Source organism: Bubalus kerabau, chromosome 4 (assembly GCF_029407905.1).
Source record: "Bubalus kerabau isolate K-KA32 ecotype Philippines breed swamp buffalo chromosome 4, PCC_UOA_SB_1v2, whole genome shotgun sequence".
Taxonomy (NCBI): domain Eukaryota; kingdom Metazoa; phylum Chordata; class Mammalia; order Artiodactyla; family Bovidae; genus Bubalus; species Bubalus kerabau.
The window spans coordinates 10597822-10612897 of NC_073627.1; the positions used below are offsets into that span (position 1 = coordinate 10597822).

The 15076-nt window shown below is 51.2% G+C and overlaps 1 protein-coding gene across 1 annotated transcript in view; it reads right to left on the reverse strand.

Moving 5' to 3' along the window:
* The window catches only part of DNAH17 (dynein axonemal heavy chain 17), a 98537-nt gene that overhangs the window by 68002 nt on the left and 15459 nt on the right, over nucleotides 1-15076 (reverse strand). The window contains exons 13-20 of the mRNA XM_055575270.1: nucleotides 13225-13490; nucleotides 12420-12615; nucleotides 11310-11456; nucleotides 8107-8215; nucleotides 7685-7788; nucleotides 5203-5343; nucleotides 3694-3837; nucleotides 1445-1627 (exon numbers count right to left, since the gene is read on the reverse strand). Of these exons, the coding sequence (XP_055431245.1) occupies nucleotides 1445-1627; nucleotides 3694-3837; nucleotides 5203-5343; nucleotides 7685-7788; nucleotides 8107-8215; nucleotides 11310-11456; nucleotides 12420-12615; nucleotides 13225-13490 (1290 nt within the window). The remainder of the gene's footprint in view (nucleotides 1-1444; nucleotides 1628-3693; nucleotides 3838-5202; nucleotides 5344-7684; nucleotides 7789-8106; nucleotides 8216-11309; nucleotides 11457-12419; nucleotides 12616-13224; nucleotides 13491-15076) is intronic.

Genomic DNA, 15076 nt, shown 5'->3' on the forward strand with positions numbered 1-15076 from the left:
TGAGCAACATTACGTTTTCTATCAGTGGCACTGACCTCTCTCTGTAGTCACTCAGTTGCCTCGATAAATTAAAATCTTGCAAATGAGACCAGGGCAGGGTGTGCACAGCCTGGGGTGTGGCCGGGTCACCGGGACCCTTACTCTGCCTTGCTCTGTTCTGCTGCATCACGCGAGGACCCCAGGGCGGGTGGAGGAGTCCCAAACGTGTGGCCCTTCAGATTCTAGAGCCACATGTTAGGCTGTGGCTCTCATCAGCCTGTGTTGGGTCCCACACGTCTGTGCCTGAGTGGATCGCTGGTGGTGTGGTTCACTCTGTGCTAAGCTCCAGAGCAGCTCACCGCGTGCACTTGGGCCTGGAACACTACCTCTGTGTGGCTCAGGAATCTTCAAATCGTTCTCTCTGCCTGGGAATCTCCTCCCGTCCTGCTCAACTCAGAATGCAGGTCAGCTGCTCTGGGGAGCTGTGCTTAACCTGGCCAGGTATTTCCTCCTGTCCTCACATCACTACACCTACCTGTCCCTGACAGCACAGAGCATCTTGCTGGAAATGTTTGTTATTACAAATAATACACACCCGTCATCAAGAAGTTCAAACAAGGCAGAGCATATGAAACAAAAAGCCCCCTTTATGTCCCCTGTCCCCCCGCTTCCCTCGCCCCCATCCTGTCTCCCAGAAGTGAGCACTCTTGACAGTTTGGAGTAGGTCTTCAGGAAGACAGGCTTTTGTTTGCTTAAATGAATGAAATCACATTCTAAACATAGTTCCGCAGCTTGATAAACACTTGATAACACATCACGAGCCTCCTTCCATCCCAGGCTCCCTTTTGTGACTCATTTAGATGCCTTTGTCTAGATAGGCCTGAAGCTACTGAAGGACTCCTGTATTTGATGGCCATTTAGGTCTTTTCCAATGTTTGTTTAACTGCCCCACAAACCATGCTCCAACAAGCACACCTTCTCAGACCTCCCCCTTCAGGGAGGCTGAATTTCCCCCGCCTTTGCATCCCCAGGATCTGATCTGTGTTTTAGGTCGTGGGTGGGTATTTAATGCATTCAGAGCAAACGGGTGTGGGAGCCAGTGGAAGGCACATTTGCCAAAGAGCCTGTATGCTCAGAGGATCAGACTGTAAATTACGGGAGGGAGGGAAACGGCAGGAAGTGGGGCGGGAAAGCACACTCGGCATCTTGCTGTGGGTGGGGAGTTGCTGAGGGAATGAAAACCAGGTCGACCAAGGACAGGTCCACTCTGGCGAGAGAAATCCGGGCCACCACCCCCAGGGAGCCTGGTAGAACAGACGCCCCTGGGCTCCTCATCACACATGGGACCACCACCATGAAACACACACACACGACCAAGCGCTGCCACATCAGTAAGGCGATTCTGACCCCGGGTAGTAGTTGGTGGCAGGGAAAGTGGTGGGGCCGTAACCAAGCCCACACTGACCTTATAGTGCATCCTGCCCTTGGCCAGTCTGGGGATGAGCTTGGCTGCATTGTAGATGTCGGTGACCAGGCTCCCGATCAGCGCCAGGAAGCCTCGGTCCCCGCCCACTTCCAGGGATGGATTGAAGACCAGCCCATCGTCCTCCAGCTCCATGCGGACCTCGAACAGCGGCGCGACGCTCTCCTAAAACAGGGTGTTATGGGGTCAAGGCCCTGCCCTTGACTAACCGTTCTCAATGCTTGATGTTCACCCAGGCACCAAACGAGGTCTAGGGCTGGCTTCTTCTGGCTGGGACTGCTACCGAGAGCACACTCCCCACCAAGGGCCCATGAGCTGGGACCACTACAGAGAGCATACTCCCCACCAAGGGCCCATGAGCTGGGACCACTACAGAGAGCACACTCCCCACCAAGGGCCTATGAGCTGGGACCACTACAGAGAGCACACTCCCCACCAAGGGCCCATGAGCAAGAACTGTGCGGCCCAATGCAGCACCACCAGGCCAAACGCAGGCTGGGTGTCCAAGCCAGACGGAGCAGCAATGACTGAGTGCTTAGGAGACCCACTACCTGCGTTCAAGCCCATATCTGCTACTGACCAGCTGCGTGGTCTCAGGCGAGAACCTCGATATCGTTTCCCCAGATATATAAAATGAGCAGGCTTGTTTCATAGAACAGAAGCAATTGTTGTCCCCATCTCTTTGGGTTACTGTGGGGATTAGATGGATAGTTAACATACAGAGCGTTTGGGGCAGGGGCGGGGGGCATCCCAGCCAGGCAGGATGGCCTCTGCTGAGCTCCAGAAAGGACAAGCCTCACGTTCCACAGAGGTCCTGCTTACAAAGTGGGCACACCGTGACCCTGTCTGTTCCTGGATCCTCCTTGTGAGGTTGCAGATCCTAGGTGTGGTCTTGGGTGACAGAGGACAGATGGAGCCCACCCAATGCACCAATAAATCTCAAGAGTGCAAGCTGAGGCCCACGGGTGCTTGGGTCCTGCTCCACGGCCACTAACCTTCCTCCAAACGTAGTCCACACTGGCCCTGCGGTGGCCAGCTCAAGAGCACCCTGGCCCTATGACTGGGGGAGACTCTGCACTAGTGCCTGAGTGAGCTAAGTGGGAGAGGTCAGCTGTCATGAACTCAGCTGAGCAGACTTTTCTTGAGCCTCTGTCTCGGGGGGGCCACTCCTGCTGGTTGGCCGCTTGCAATACAGAGCCTCCCTGGGCATTTTTAGGAAGGACACTGTGTTATCAGGGCCTCATCAACCATTTGACTGTGACTGCTCTCTTTGTAGGGATAAATACTACACATTAGCTACCTTCGTTGCTGATATTGCATTGCTATACCTTGCTTGCTGAGTCTTTGCTGTTGTTTAGTCACTAAGTCATGTCTGACTCATTTGTGACCCCATGGACTGTAGCCCTCCAGGCTCCTCTCTGTCCATGGGATTTCCCAGGCAAGGATACTGGAGTGGGTTGCCATTTCCTTCTCCAAGGGATCTTCCCCACCCAGGAATTGAACCCACATCTCCTGCACTGGCAGACAGATTCTTTACCACTGAGCCACCAGAGAAGCCCTTGGTGAGCCGTACAGCTCGTAATGCCATCTACTTTCACCAACAGACTCTGGGGTCTGTTGATAATCTGGCGACAACTGCCCTCTGCACCTGTGTTGGGGTGTCTCACTGTGGTGCCCACCACCCTCTCCTGAGAGTGAGCTGAGTGGGCTTGGTCTCTGATCTTGCCCTCCTGGGCAGTATCCAAAGTCACTTGGGAGCCCCTGTAGTGAAAAAGACACAGGCAGGGCACAGCTCAGGGAGAACAGGCCAGGATGCAATTAACCAGAAAACCCACTCTGCTGACCTGGTTTAAGCTTCTGCTCGATTTGGCAGAGGGTGGAAAGGGTAGGATGATGCTGCCAACAGGAGGGCACATCCCACCCCCAGTCTACTGGAGGAGTGGCCAGAGGTGCCTGCTTTTCCTCACCCGACAGCAACACAGATCAGCTCGGCTCTGTGGCGGTGTGCTTAGCCCATTTATGCTGCAGCACATTCAGGGTGACCAGATGTTCCGGGGTGCAGGACTTTCAGATTTGAAATCAGGATAAGTTGGTCACCCTGGGCAGATTTTAATAAGTCTGTTCTTTCATCAGGAAACCACAGATTACAGATTCCAATGTAAACCTTATCTCATGTTTATAATACATATGTATGTGTACGCATGTACATAAATCTCACGCCTGTCACTTACATCTGCAACCATGTTGTCCATCAGGTAATTTAGAGACTTGCGAATGAACTGGTCAAATTCATTTAAGACCATGCTGTCAATGTAGTTGACGTAATCCTTCCAGGACTGGCTTGTCGTATCTGCTCTGAAGAGTTCTGCATTTTCCTGCAAACAGAACCACGTGGCTGCTTGCTGTTTCACTGGGTCTACCCGTTCCCTCTTTAATCCAACGACTTTCTGGACTACCCTTGTCCTCGCTCGCACACTCCACACCCAGAGGTCTGATTTTGGCTTCCTGAATGTGCCAGGCTCTTCCTAGGTCAGTGTCTTTGTCTAGGCTGCCCCTTCCCGTTCATGCCAGGTATGGCCTGCTTCTCCTTGACCCTCCTTGATCACCACCCCCATTCATCTCAGGTTTGGCTCCTGGCCTGCCCCCACCTGCGCTCCCTCTGGTGACCCATTATATGTGCGTGTGATGGCACAGATGACAATGCTGAATTATTGTTTGTCTTTGGTCTGTACCTCCCCTTGATGCCAAGCATCACGAGGACAGGAATTGACCGTCCTTCACACCATTATTCCTCCAGCACTAAGCTCAATGTATGGAGCAGAGCAGGAGCTGGTGGATGGATGGATGAGTGGGTGGGTGGGTGGATGAGTGGGTGAATGGTTGAATGGATGGGTTGATGGTTGAATGAGCGATGGATGGGTGAATGGTATATTGATGGGTGGATAGATGGTTGAATGGTTGGGTGGGTGGATAGATGAATCTATAAGACACTGAGAGTTACAAGGAAACACAAAGTTGAACATGACCCAGCCTGTACCCTCAGGCAGTTACATTCTAATAGGGAAGAGAAGACACAGGCTTAAATAGCTTCAGTGTAAGATAGAAAACAATGCTTCACAGGACTATTATGGGAATCGAGGACTCTAGAAAACTTATGGGATGACAAAGCCCCTTCCTGACCCTGAGCCAGATTTCTCTCTCCCTTATTGTTTCCAATACATCTGGGAGTGTTAACAGGTTAATCAGTTAACTCTTTCAAGTAACTTTTTTGCCGTTTAACAAGTTAATTTACTGGGACCTTCTGGCACCAGGGCAAAGGAAGAAGAGCTGGAAACAAAGTATTTCTTGGCCTAGTCAAGTCACTCCACTTAGTAAGGACCTTCTGAGCAATGATTTGACCATAAGAACAGCTCAGCAGACCCTCCTCCTTCAAGGTGGCCTGCTGGTCCCAGATTCAGCTACCCCCAGGGACCCTGTAGAAACATGTCACTTGTCCACACCAATTTATGTAGGGGGAGGAGGCTCTGACATCCTTAGAGGAGGACAGACATGTGGCCAGAGGATCGGGCTTCCAGGTGAGCAATCAGCAGAGTCTGCTGTTATAAAATCAGACTCCTGGATTAAAGGTTGCAGACATCCGACGTTTTATGAAACCTCCAGCCCCCTCCCCACCCTGCTCCTTCCTCCCTGGCTACTGAAAGCACGTGGGCTCTCTAAGGCCTTCCTGGGCATCTCCTCACCGTGACCATGGCCTGGATCTTCAGGCCAGCATCCTTGACTGCAGTGTAACGCTTGTTGAGGTTGGCCACCCTCCCATCCAAGTCTAACAGGGCCTCTTTCTTGTTGTCCTTCCTTTCAAACATCGGGTTGGCTGACCAGTCCTGGAGGGAAAACATGAGCAGGAGAAAAGCGCCTGGAGAAAAAGCTTCCCGTCTCACTCCTTCCCAATACACCTTTAGGAGTAAGTGGCCCCGCCCCAGGTGGGCCTCAGAGAGGCTGAGGGACCGCCAAGCACTGTTAGACAGTCTTCAATGATGCGACTCAAAACTAACAGGGGCCTTGGGGGGCCACAGAGAGACCCCTGGGCATTTCGCCCCATCAGGCCTGGAAGGAGCCGGCCTAGGGAAAGCCGTATCTGACCCTCTCTTCAGGAACCACCGGAGCTGGAGGTGAGGGGACACGGTGGCTGGATCCAGACATGTGTGAAGATGCTCAGTGTCCAGGACAAAAGGGACACAAGGGAGAGAACAGTGACTGGAGGAAGTGCCTGGGGACTGGGGAAATGCTACTGTTTTCAGACTGAAAGCTCCTTGGGAATCCAGGGAATATTAACAAAAGGAGACACACGTCTGGACACACGCTGGTGATGTGTCTGAGCCCTGATTACGACCAAGGACTATCCGCCTCCGGTCGGAGAGAACAGGGACAGCAAAGGGAAGTCGTACCACAGTCAAGTTTTTCAACGTCGTGGCTACGAGAAGGGGTGGCTGCAGCCTGAACTGTGTCTCCCGCCAGATTTATATGTTGAAGTCCTAATCTCTAACACTCAGGATGTTACTGCATTTGAGAGCGGGCCTTTAAACAGGTGATTCAGGTGAGGTCATTAAGACGGGTTTTAATCCAATACCACTGGTGTCCTTATAAGAGGAAATTAGAACACAGGGAAACTGTGGTGTTGAAGACTCTTGAGAGTCCCTTGGACTGCAAGGAGAACCAACCAGTCAATCCTCAAGGAAATCAGTCCTGAATATTCACTGGAAGGATTGATGCTGAAGCTGCAATACTTTGGCCACCTGATGCAAAGAGCTGACTCATTGGAAAAGACCCTGATGCTGGGAAAGATTGAGGGCAGGAGGAGAAGGGGACGACAGAGGATGAGATGGTTGGATGGCATCAACCGACTCAATGGACATGAGTTTGAGCAAGCTCCAGGAGTTGGTGATGGACAGGGAAGCCTGGCGTGCTGCAGTCCGAGGGGTTACAAAGAATCAGACACAACTGAGCAACTGAACTGAAGAGGACACAGGGAGAAGCAGCCATCTACATGCCCAGGAGATAGGCCTCAGGAGGAACACAACCTGCTAGCACCTTGACCTTGAACTTTGCACCTTCAGGACTGTGGGACAATACATTTCTGCTGTGTAAGCTGCCCAGTCTCTGGTCCTTTGCTATGGTGGCCAGAGCAGATGAATATAGAGATCTTTCTAGACTACTGAAGGAAAAGAACCATATCAAAAAATCCTTTATTTGGACAAGCTAGGTGAGATCTAAAGAAAGAGCTTTCGACAAGCAAGGACTCAGAAAGCAGGTCATCAACACGACCTTTCTGAGGCAATGACTTGAGGAAATGGTCTGATCAAATGAAAATTGAATCAGAAAAATGTGGGGTGGGCAGTGCCTTTTGCCTACAATGTATTGCGTTACATCTAAGTGGATGGTGATGAAATGACTGTGAACTATAATGTAGGAAAGAGTTTCATACCGAGATAAGCCAAAGGTGTCTCAACACAGGTGAGATGCTTTCTAATGAACAGATTATGATGGCCTGCGGCCGGTGTCTGCAGATTCGGGCCTTGATAACAGACCATGTTGGGGAGGGGGTGCCAGGGAAGGCTGTCCCCCAGTTTTCTGGATCGGGCTTGAGAGAAAGGACCCGTGGTGCTCTTCATTGAATGATGAACGTGTTCCCAGCAAAGCTGAGTCTTAGCATCTCTTCCCTGACTGCACCCTCATTCCTAGTATCCGCCTGGCAGAGGGCACGGCCCCCATATTCACTGAGCTCAACAGAACCGAATGGAATGGAACTCTGTAGAACGACCTGGGGCTTTTCTGCCCTGGAGCCACCCTGATGTCACTGTTCTGTGGCCCTGAGCCTCACCCAGCAGGTCGCTGCTGCCCTGGGCACTTTACGTGAGCATCTCCGAGGGGCCTGTTTCCTCAGGACTCTCTCCCAGGTTCCTATTTAAGCTCCACTCTGAGGCTTCCCAGGGGAACTAGTGGTAAAGAACCCACCTGCCAATGCAGGAGACATGAGACTCGGGTTTGATCCCTGGGTGGGGAAGACCCTTTGGAGGAGGGCACAACCATGCACTCCAGTATTCCTGCCTGGAGAATCCCACGCACAGAGGAGCCTGGTGGGCTATGGTCCACAGAGTCGCAGAGTCGGACACGGCTGAAGCGACTTAGCACGCACACGCATGCTGTGCTTTGCGGGTTACTCACCTTCATGGCCTGGGAAATCCCCTCTACGTTTTGCTTTGCTTTTTGTATTCTGTTCTGCAAGTTGTGCAGAATTTCTCGCATCTCTTGAATATATTCAAACACACCTGAGAGAGAAGCATGAAGGGATCTTACAAAAGGAAAGATTTAGCAAAGGCTGACTTGACAATCATTACTGTAACACAGCTCTGGGCAAGTCCCCCTGCCTCTCTGGAGCCTGAAGCAGAGAAAATGGTGGAGAACATCCAGAAAGGCAGCACTGAGGAGTAACACACACCGTTTGTCCCTTTGGAATCAGGACCTCCCCATCCCCAAGTGGGCAGATCACTGATTCCACAGAACTCCAGATGCCCAATGGGTTGGACCCCACCTCCGTCCCTCTCACCCAAGTTTAACTCAAAGGGAAGCAAATATTGCCTTCACACCTTCGCCATTCCAGAACAGTGTCGTCTCAGCATTCAATAATTTGACATCGATTGCTTCCAATTCTGACTTTATCAGTGGAAATTCTACGTCCTTCACAGTGGTCTTTATCTGCAAAACAAGGGCTACAGTTTCAGGGCATTTGTTCCAAATGCATGCAGATTTAAAATCGTCTCCTGGTAAGGGCGCTTATTACTCAATACCAACCAAACCAGCTACCATTAGTGTGATTTAACTGGGAATTATGTGCACAAAGTTCAGGAGATTCCAACTTTTAAAATTATTTTTTTTATCATCAAAGATTTATGTATATGCTTAACTCTGAATCACTTATGTTATGGGATAGAAAGAAGAGGAAATTCACTAATGCAAAAACAATGTGTATATAATCCAAAACTTAAAAAATTTGGCTTGTGCTCAGTTGCTTCAGTCATGTCCAACTCTTTATGACTCTCTGGACTGTAGCCCGCCACGCTCCTCTCTCCATGGGATTCTCCAGGCAAGAATACTGGAGTGGGTTGCCACGCCCTCCTCCAGGGGATCTTCCCAACCCAGGGATAGAACCCGAGTCTCCTACATTGTAGGCGGATTCTCTGCCACTCAATCACCGGGGAAGCTTAGAATCATAAAAAAGGAAATCAGAGGAATACACACTGGTAACTGGGACATTTCTGGGGTATTTCTCAGAACATCGCCTGGGCCGTGATCTAAAGCTTGAAATGTGATTATACGGAGGAGGTCCAGGATCTGTGGAGAAGCTGTTCCACTAGTTAAAGCATCAGGGTGAACTGCAAGGGAGGGTCCACACAGGCTTGATCTGGGTCTGCCCCGAGCTACGAAATTCATGTAATGCTTGAAAGCGTCAGTTCACAGAACAGACAAACAGATGGAGGGTGTACCCAGTTTTTTTAAATATAAATTATTCTTTTAAATAATAAGCACCATTTGTATGCTTCAGAATATTGTCCTATCTGGTAACATTTTGATTTACACGTAAGGTTCTCAAGGATAGGTCTATATAAAGTGAAGGATGTACATAGAAGTTAAATTGCATGTTAGATGCTATTTGCCTTTCACAATAACCCTTGACATATACTTAGTACTTTAAATGGAGCCCCCTCCCCACCTATGTCCTCCTTTTCAAACAATTAATCCCTAGAAAAGGTACAGTATGGGCAGAGAAATAAAGCTTAATGGCTATTACCAGTGGAGAGCAGATAGAAGTAAAAGAGAGCACGGACAGGATTATAAAGTGAGTCAATGTGAAATCTTGATTCCATTGATCAACCTTTGGATGTTAAACAGTTACACCAATAGCCCAGACAAGAGCTAAATATTATTACCCTTTTGTGATTGCCCAGAGTAAACAAAGCTCGCGGTGACAGGATCCACTCAGTATGCCCTGTTTAGTACTTTTCGACAGCTATGTTATAAATCCACACCTTTAGGGCATTTTTCCCAGACATCCCCCTCACCCCATCCCCAGCAGATTCTTTAAAGCTTCACCACCACCCTCCCTACTCTTGCCTAGCTCAGACATTAATGCCTGGGGTCTCTCTCGACAACAGAAATTGTGTTAAGAATAAGAAGTGCATTGAAAGGCAGTATCCCCAGCCTTTTCGGCACCAGGGACTGGTTTTGTGGAAGACGATCTTTCCACCAATGGGGAGACGGGAAGTGGTTTGGGGATGATTCAAGCACTTCACATTTACTGCGCACTTTATTTCTACTATTATTACATCAACTCCACCTCAGATCGTCAGGCATTAGATCCTGGAGGTTGGGGACCCCTGATCTAAGGGACCCAGGAGCATCACCAGAGAGGAGAGCCAGTATCAATAATAAGGATCATTGTAGACACTTAGCTCCAGGTCATAACATTGCCTAACATTTGTCCATTCTTGTCTAACATTTTTATTTGAACAATGTCATTCACTGCTGAAGCTAACATGCTTCCCCAGCATGTGCTTGGTTGGGGTTTGTTTGGAAATACAGAAGTGGAAGATAGTTTTCTGTTTTATTCTAATTAATATTTGTTGGATTTTTTGTTTGTTTCTGATTGCATCATTGTAAAAAAAAAAAAAAAAAAAAAAACCCAAAGACTCTTGCACTAAAAGTAACCCATGAACATTTTTCCATGTGACTGCATCTCTAAGGCTTCCGTTTTTCCTAAATGCCATGGCTGGGGGCGCATTCTAGGGAATGGATGAACATGGCTTTCTTTGAGCTTGAAGGAAGTTGCTACTGGAGGGAGCTAATTCAAGGACATGCACTTAAGGCAGGCCCTGGGATTTCATGGTTCACAGGCCACTCTCAGGGCCTCTCTGGTCATCTGCTCCCTTCCTTCTGCAGCCCGAGTTTCTGCTCACTCTTGTTTCTCTGCTACCCCAAGACTCCAGTGGTAAATGAGGCTGGGACCCAATCCTAAATTCCCAGGGTTCGGGCTTCCCGGCTGATCCAAGAATCTGCCTGCCAATGCAGCGGACACAGGTTTGATCCCGGTCAGGGAAGATCCCACATGCCATGGGGCAACTGAGCCTGTGAGCCACAACTGGGGAGCCCACGTGCTGCACCTACTGAAGCCCACGGACCTAGAATCCACGCTCTGCAACAACAGAAGCCACCGCAATGAGCAGCCTGAACACCACAACCAGAGGAAGCGCGTGCACAACAAAGACCCCGCACAGCCAGAAATAAATAAATATTAAAAAAAACAAATTCCCAGGGTTCAAGGAGACAGAAACTCGCTGGCCCCTTTTGGATGAGGCATCTATGGTAGACTGAATAATGGCCCCCAAAGGTGGCCACTTCCTAATTCCCAAGACCTGGGATACTATGTCACATCGCCTTTGGCAAAAAAGAGGGTTTGCAGTGTGATTCAGTTAAGGACCTTGACGTCAGGTGGGCCCAACTGGATGGCAAGGTCCTTATAAGAGGGAGCCGATAAAAACAAATGAGAAGAAGGGAGTGTGACGACAGAAGCGGAGGTGCGGTGATCTGCGGGTGGTGTGACGTGGCCTCCAGCCCAGGAATGCACGACTCTAGGAGGTGGAAAAGGCAGGGACAGGGATTCACCCAGACGGAGGCTCCAGTCACTTTCACGGAAACATACTCCATTCTACTCCACATGGGGCTCGTACACCTTTGTCCTAAACGAAACCCCCCCAAATGCGACGAACAAAAACCCAGTGTGGCACCAGCTCACCTCGTTGTACCAGCCGACGATGAGCTCCAAGTTGCCCACGAACTTCCGGAAGGTTTCGTACTGGGAGAACAGGTTCTCTGCGCTCGTGGGGATGTCCTTCTGGTGCTGGAAGTTCAGGTACTTGACCTCTCTCAGCACTGCCACCAACTGAGGCGAGTGAAGAGGACAGAAGCAGTCAGGTCTCACGGCACAGGGCTTGGCAGCATATGTGCAGGTCTGTCCCTGGGAGGCTTCTGCAGCCCCCAGGGGGAGCCGAGGGGGAGGCCCACCTGGGGCACAGGCTCTGCTGGCAGGATCAGGATGCTGCCTTCCTCCAGCTCAGTCCATGACCCCCTCACCTGCCCCCGCCTTTCTTTGAGGTACCGATCGCCACCTCCTCATGTGTGACCTGTTACGCTAGTTATTGCTCCATCCCCTCTCCTGGCCCTTCCACCACTGCCTGCCCCCCCAACCCCTGCCCTTCTCGCTCTGTAGGAGGCAAGCTCCAGAAGGACAGAGATCTTTGTTGGTTCGCTAATTTATCCCCAGCACTTACACAAAGTAAGTGCTTAGTAAATGTTTGTTGAATGAAAGAACGCATGTTAGTGGAAGAGACGGTTTCAGAGGGAAAGTCACATGTGGGGTCCCTGCCTTGCTGAAATCACTGTTGACTTCACGAGCAAGGCTGACACATTTGTGTGGGGCCGTGCTTGTGGAGGTCCAGGCTGGTCCCACTTCTGCCCTGGCACATGGCTAACCATCCGGTTTCAGCCCCAGATGGTGCGGATTCCCTCCAGCATCCCCAGTTGACCAGGGGGCTTATTAATTCAAATCCTGCAAAGACCTTTTTTTTTTTTTTTTAAATTCTCAACCTGATGATTCCTCTTGGGACCCTATGAAACGTGGCCCAGCTTTAAAATAGTACACTTATTCAAGCTATATTCAAGGATGCTATGATTGTCTCATATCTTAAACATATCCCAGGCACACTTCAAGCAACACTTCAATAATAATAAAGCTTTGGGGTAAATGTGACATAAACGTCAACCCCACAGATTTGTGCTGTCGGGAGGAGGGGCTGAGCCTCAGAGCCACATGAGCTTGCCCCGTGAGGAAGCAGACGGCACCCACCGCTTTGCTGAAGTTGACGCGGATAAGGTTGGTGACAGGGTCCCGCTGGATCAGGGGCTGCCCCAGGTTGAAGTGGCAGTCCTTGTCCACCCCCGCCACCCACTGCTGGTAGATCCTCTCGCGGTAGCTTCTCAGCAGCTCCATCATCTCGTCATATTTCTGGTAGACTAGTTTGGCCTCCACACTGGACATGACCCTGAAATCAGAGTTAGGGGGAGGGTCAGATACTGTCTCCCACGGGGGCTCACTGGCACCCCAACCAAGGCTTTCAGACCCCGGGGTATTGCAGCAGCCAGCCAGCTCTCTCGTTTCTTCCAGGTTGAGACCCTGAACGTACAAATGGACGATGCCCTACGTAGGTAGCATCTAATCCAGAAGATCACATGCTAACCCTTCTAATATTGGCCCCGAATGGCCATGATTTGATTCATAACCTCCAGCTTCCCTAATTCCTCTTTTCTCTTCCAACTTAGGACCAACCAGAGAGCCAGATATGCCTTCCAACCACACACACAGGACACCCTCCTCCTGTCCCCCAGCGGACAGCCTCCCTCATTCTGCTGTGAGCTCTCCTGCTCCTCCACCTGCCTTCTGGCCTCTGCCAAACATGAGTGATGGTGGCCAACTCCCCGCTCTGGCCAGCTACTCAGAGTAGGGGGCATACGCTATTGGGGTCTCTCCTGGGACCGTGCCCTGGGAAGGAAAGGCTTGGCCGATGGGAGGCGTGGGCCTGCCTCAGAGTAGGGACAGAGCAGCGCCCCCCGTGGCCACAGAGGAGCGCTGCTGGCCCAGGGCCATCACTCACGGGTGGTCGATGTGCTTGAGGTCCCGCATGGGCGCCTCCAGCCTCTCCTGCAGCTCCAGGCTCCACTTGAGCTGCCCGGCCACGGGGGGCATGTTTTTGTGGATGGGGGGGATGTTGCCGTCTGCCGAGGCCGCGATCTGGGCGTCATACAGGATCTTGGTGTTGTCTAGCTCAGTGTCAAACAGCTCCAGCATGACCGAGTACCAGGGCACCACCTCAGCGAGAATCAGAGGCCGTTCCAAGAGGCCCCCACACATGTGCAGAAGCTGGAGAGAAACGAGAGAACCTCCTTTGCTGGGGGGCGCCCTGCTGGGGGGGGCCCATCCCCTCCCCCATGCCTGGCATCACCCATGGCTTGGACACTCTGTGCAGTCAGCCTTCAGAAGTAGGAAGACATGTGCCTTCAACACCAGGAAGCTTCCTCTGTGTAGCAACTGGCTAACCAGCTGCTTTTATGATTTCCATCTTGATGTATGCTGGGTCCCCACATACTCAGCTGATAAACCAACAGTACAAACTAGGTTCAAGGTCTAGAAAAAGATTTGTTTCAGGACCGGGAGAAATCAGGGTTTGGGCAAAGAAGATTTAAACAGTTAGGAAATACCATTTTAAAAAACTGGGGGAGAAAAGCAGCTCTCTATATAACCAGGGCTTGCGCTACAACGGGATTGAGAAATATCTTCATGACGAGAATTATTGGGAAGACCACTGATCCTCAAGGACCCACCCAGGCAAGAGAAACCACTCGGGAAGCTTGTTTTGCTCTGAAAAGTGCTCTGGGGGAAAAGAGGTGAGGGGGAGGCTTGTCTTACACTATGTGGGGTCCCCAAACCACTAAACTTGCCAAATGCTGGTGTGGGGAGCAGCCCATAGGAGTGTCCCAGGGCTGCCATCGCAGAGCACTGTCAACTGGGAAGCTTCAACAGTGGACTTAATTCTCTCACAGCCTGGAGGCAACAAGTCTTAATCAAGGTGGACAGAGCTGTGCTCCCTCTGAAGGCTCCAGGAGAGAGTCCCTGGGTGGCTAGCAATTCTCGGCTTGTAGACCCATCACTCGACCCTCTGCCTCCTTTGTCATGGAGCCATCTTCCCTGTGCATGTCTGGCCCTGTGGCTCTCCTCCTCTTCTGACACAGACCCCAGGCTCACTGGATTAAGGCACAGGAGGCCAGCAGGAGGCCCTCAATGAACATCTCAATTACATCTGTGGAGACGCTATTTTCAGTAATTCACAGGTCCTAGGGGTCCGCACCTCAACACTTCTCTCTAGCGGACTCAGTCCAATCCACCAACCAAGGGCCCCATACTCAGCCCTGGGTTGACCAGGTGGAGGTGGCAGTGGGGATGGGGTTCAGATACTGTGCGGGTGCCCAGGGCAGGAAGTGCTGACTTCCAGGGAGCGCTCAGCCCTGGGGCTTTGCGGAGATTACAGGGAAAGCTTGGCACATTCACAGGCCGTGACACCAGAGGTTCAAGCATGGGCTTCCAGAGTCCTCAAGGAGCTGGGACAGCTCAGGTGCCCATGGCCTATCAGCCCAAGCACCCCGACCTGATTACTTCAGCAGGGGTTGTCACCTCGCTCTGAGGGCAGTAACCATGCCTGAGCACCCTGCACGAAGCGAACTCATCACACTGAGGGTCTGCGACTGCTACACACTCGCATTCGCTAAACAAACGAAAAGCTCATAGAAGAGAATAAGGGAGGATCATCTGGGTGTTGTGGTTGCAGTCTTGGGTGGCATCAGAGGGTGGCTCAAGTTGGGACATAGTGGCGAGTTTCTTAAAAAATCCTCTCACAGTGGTGGGAGGCCTGGAGGCAGCAGGGGCTGGGGCTGTGCCTGAGCACTGGGGGA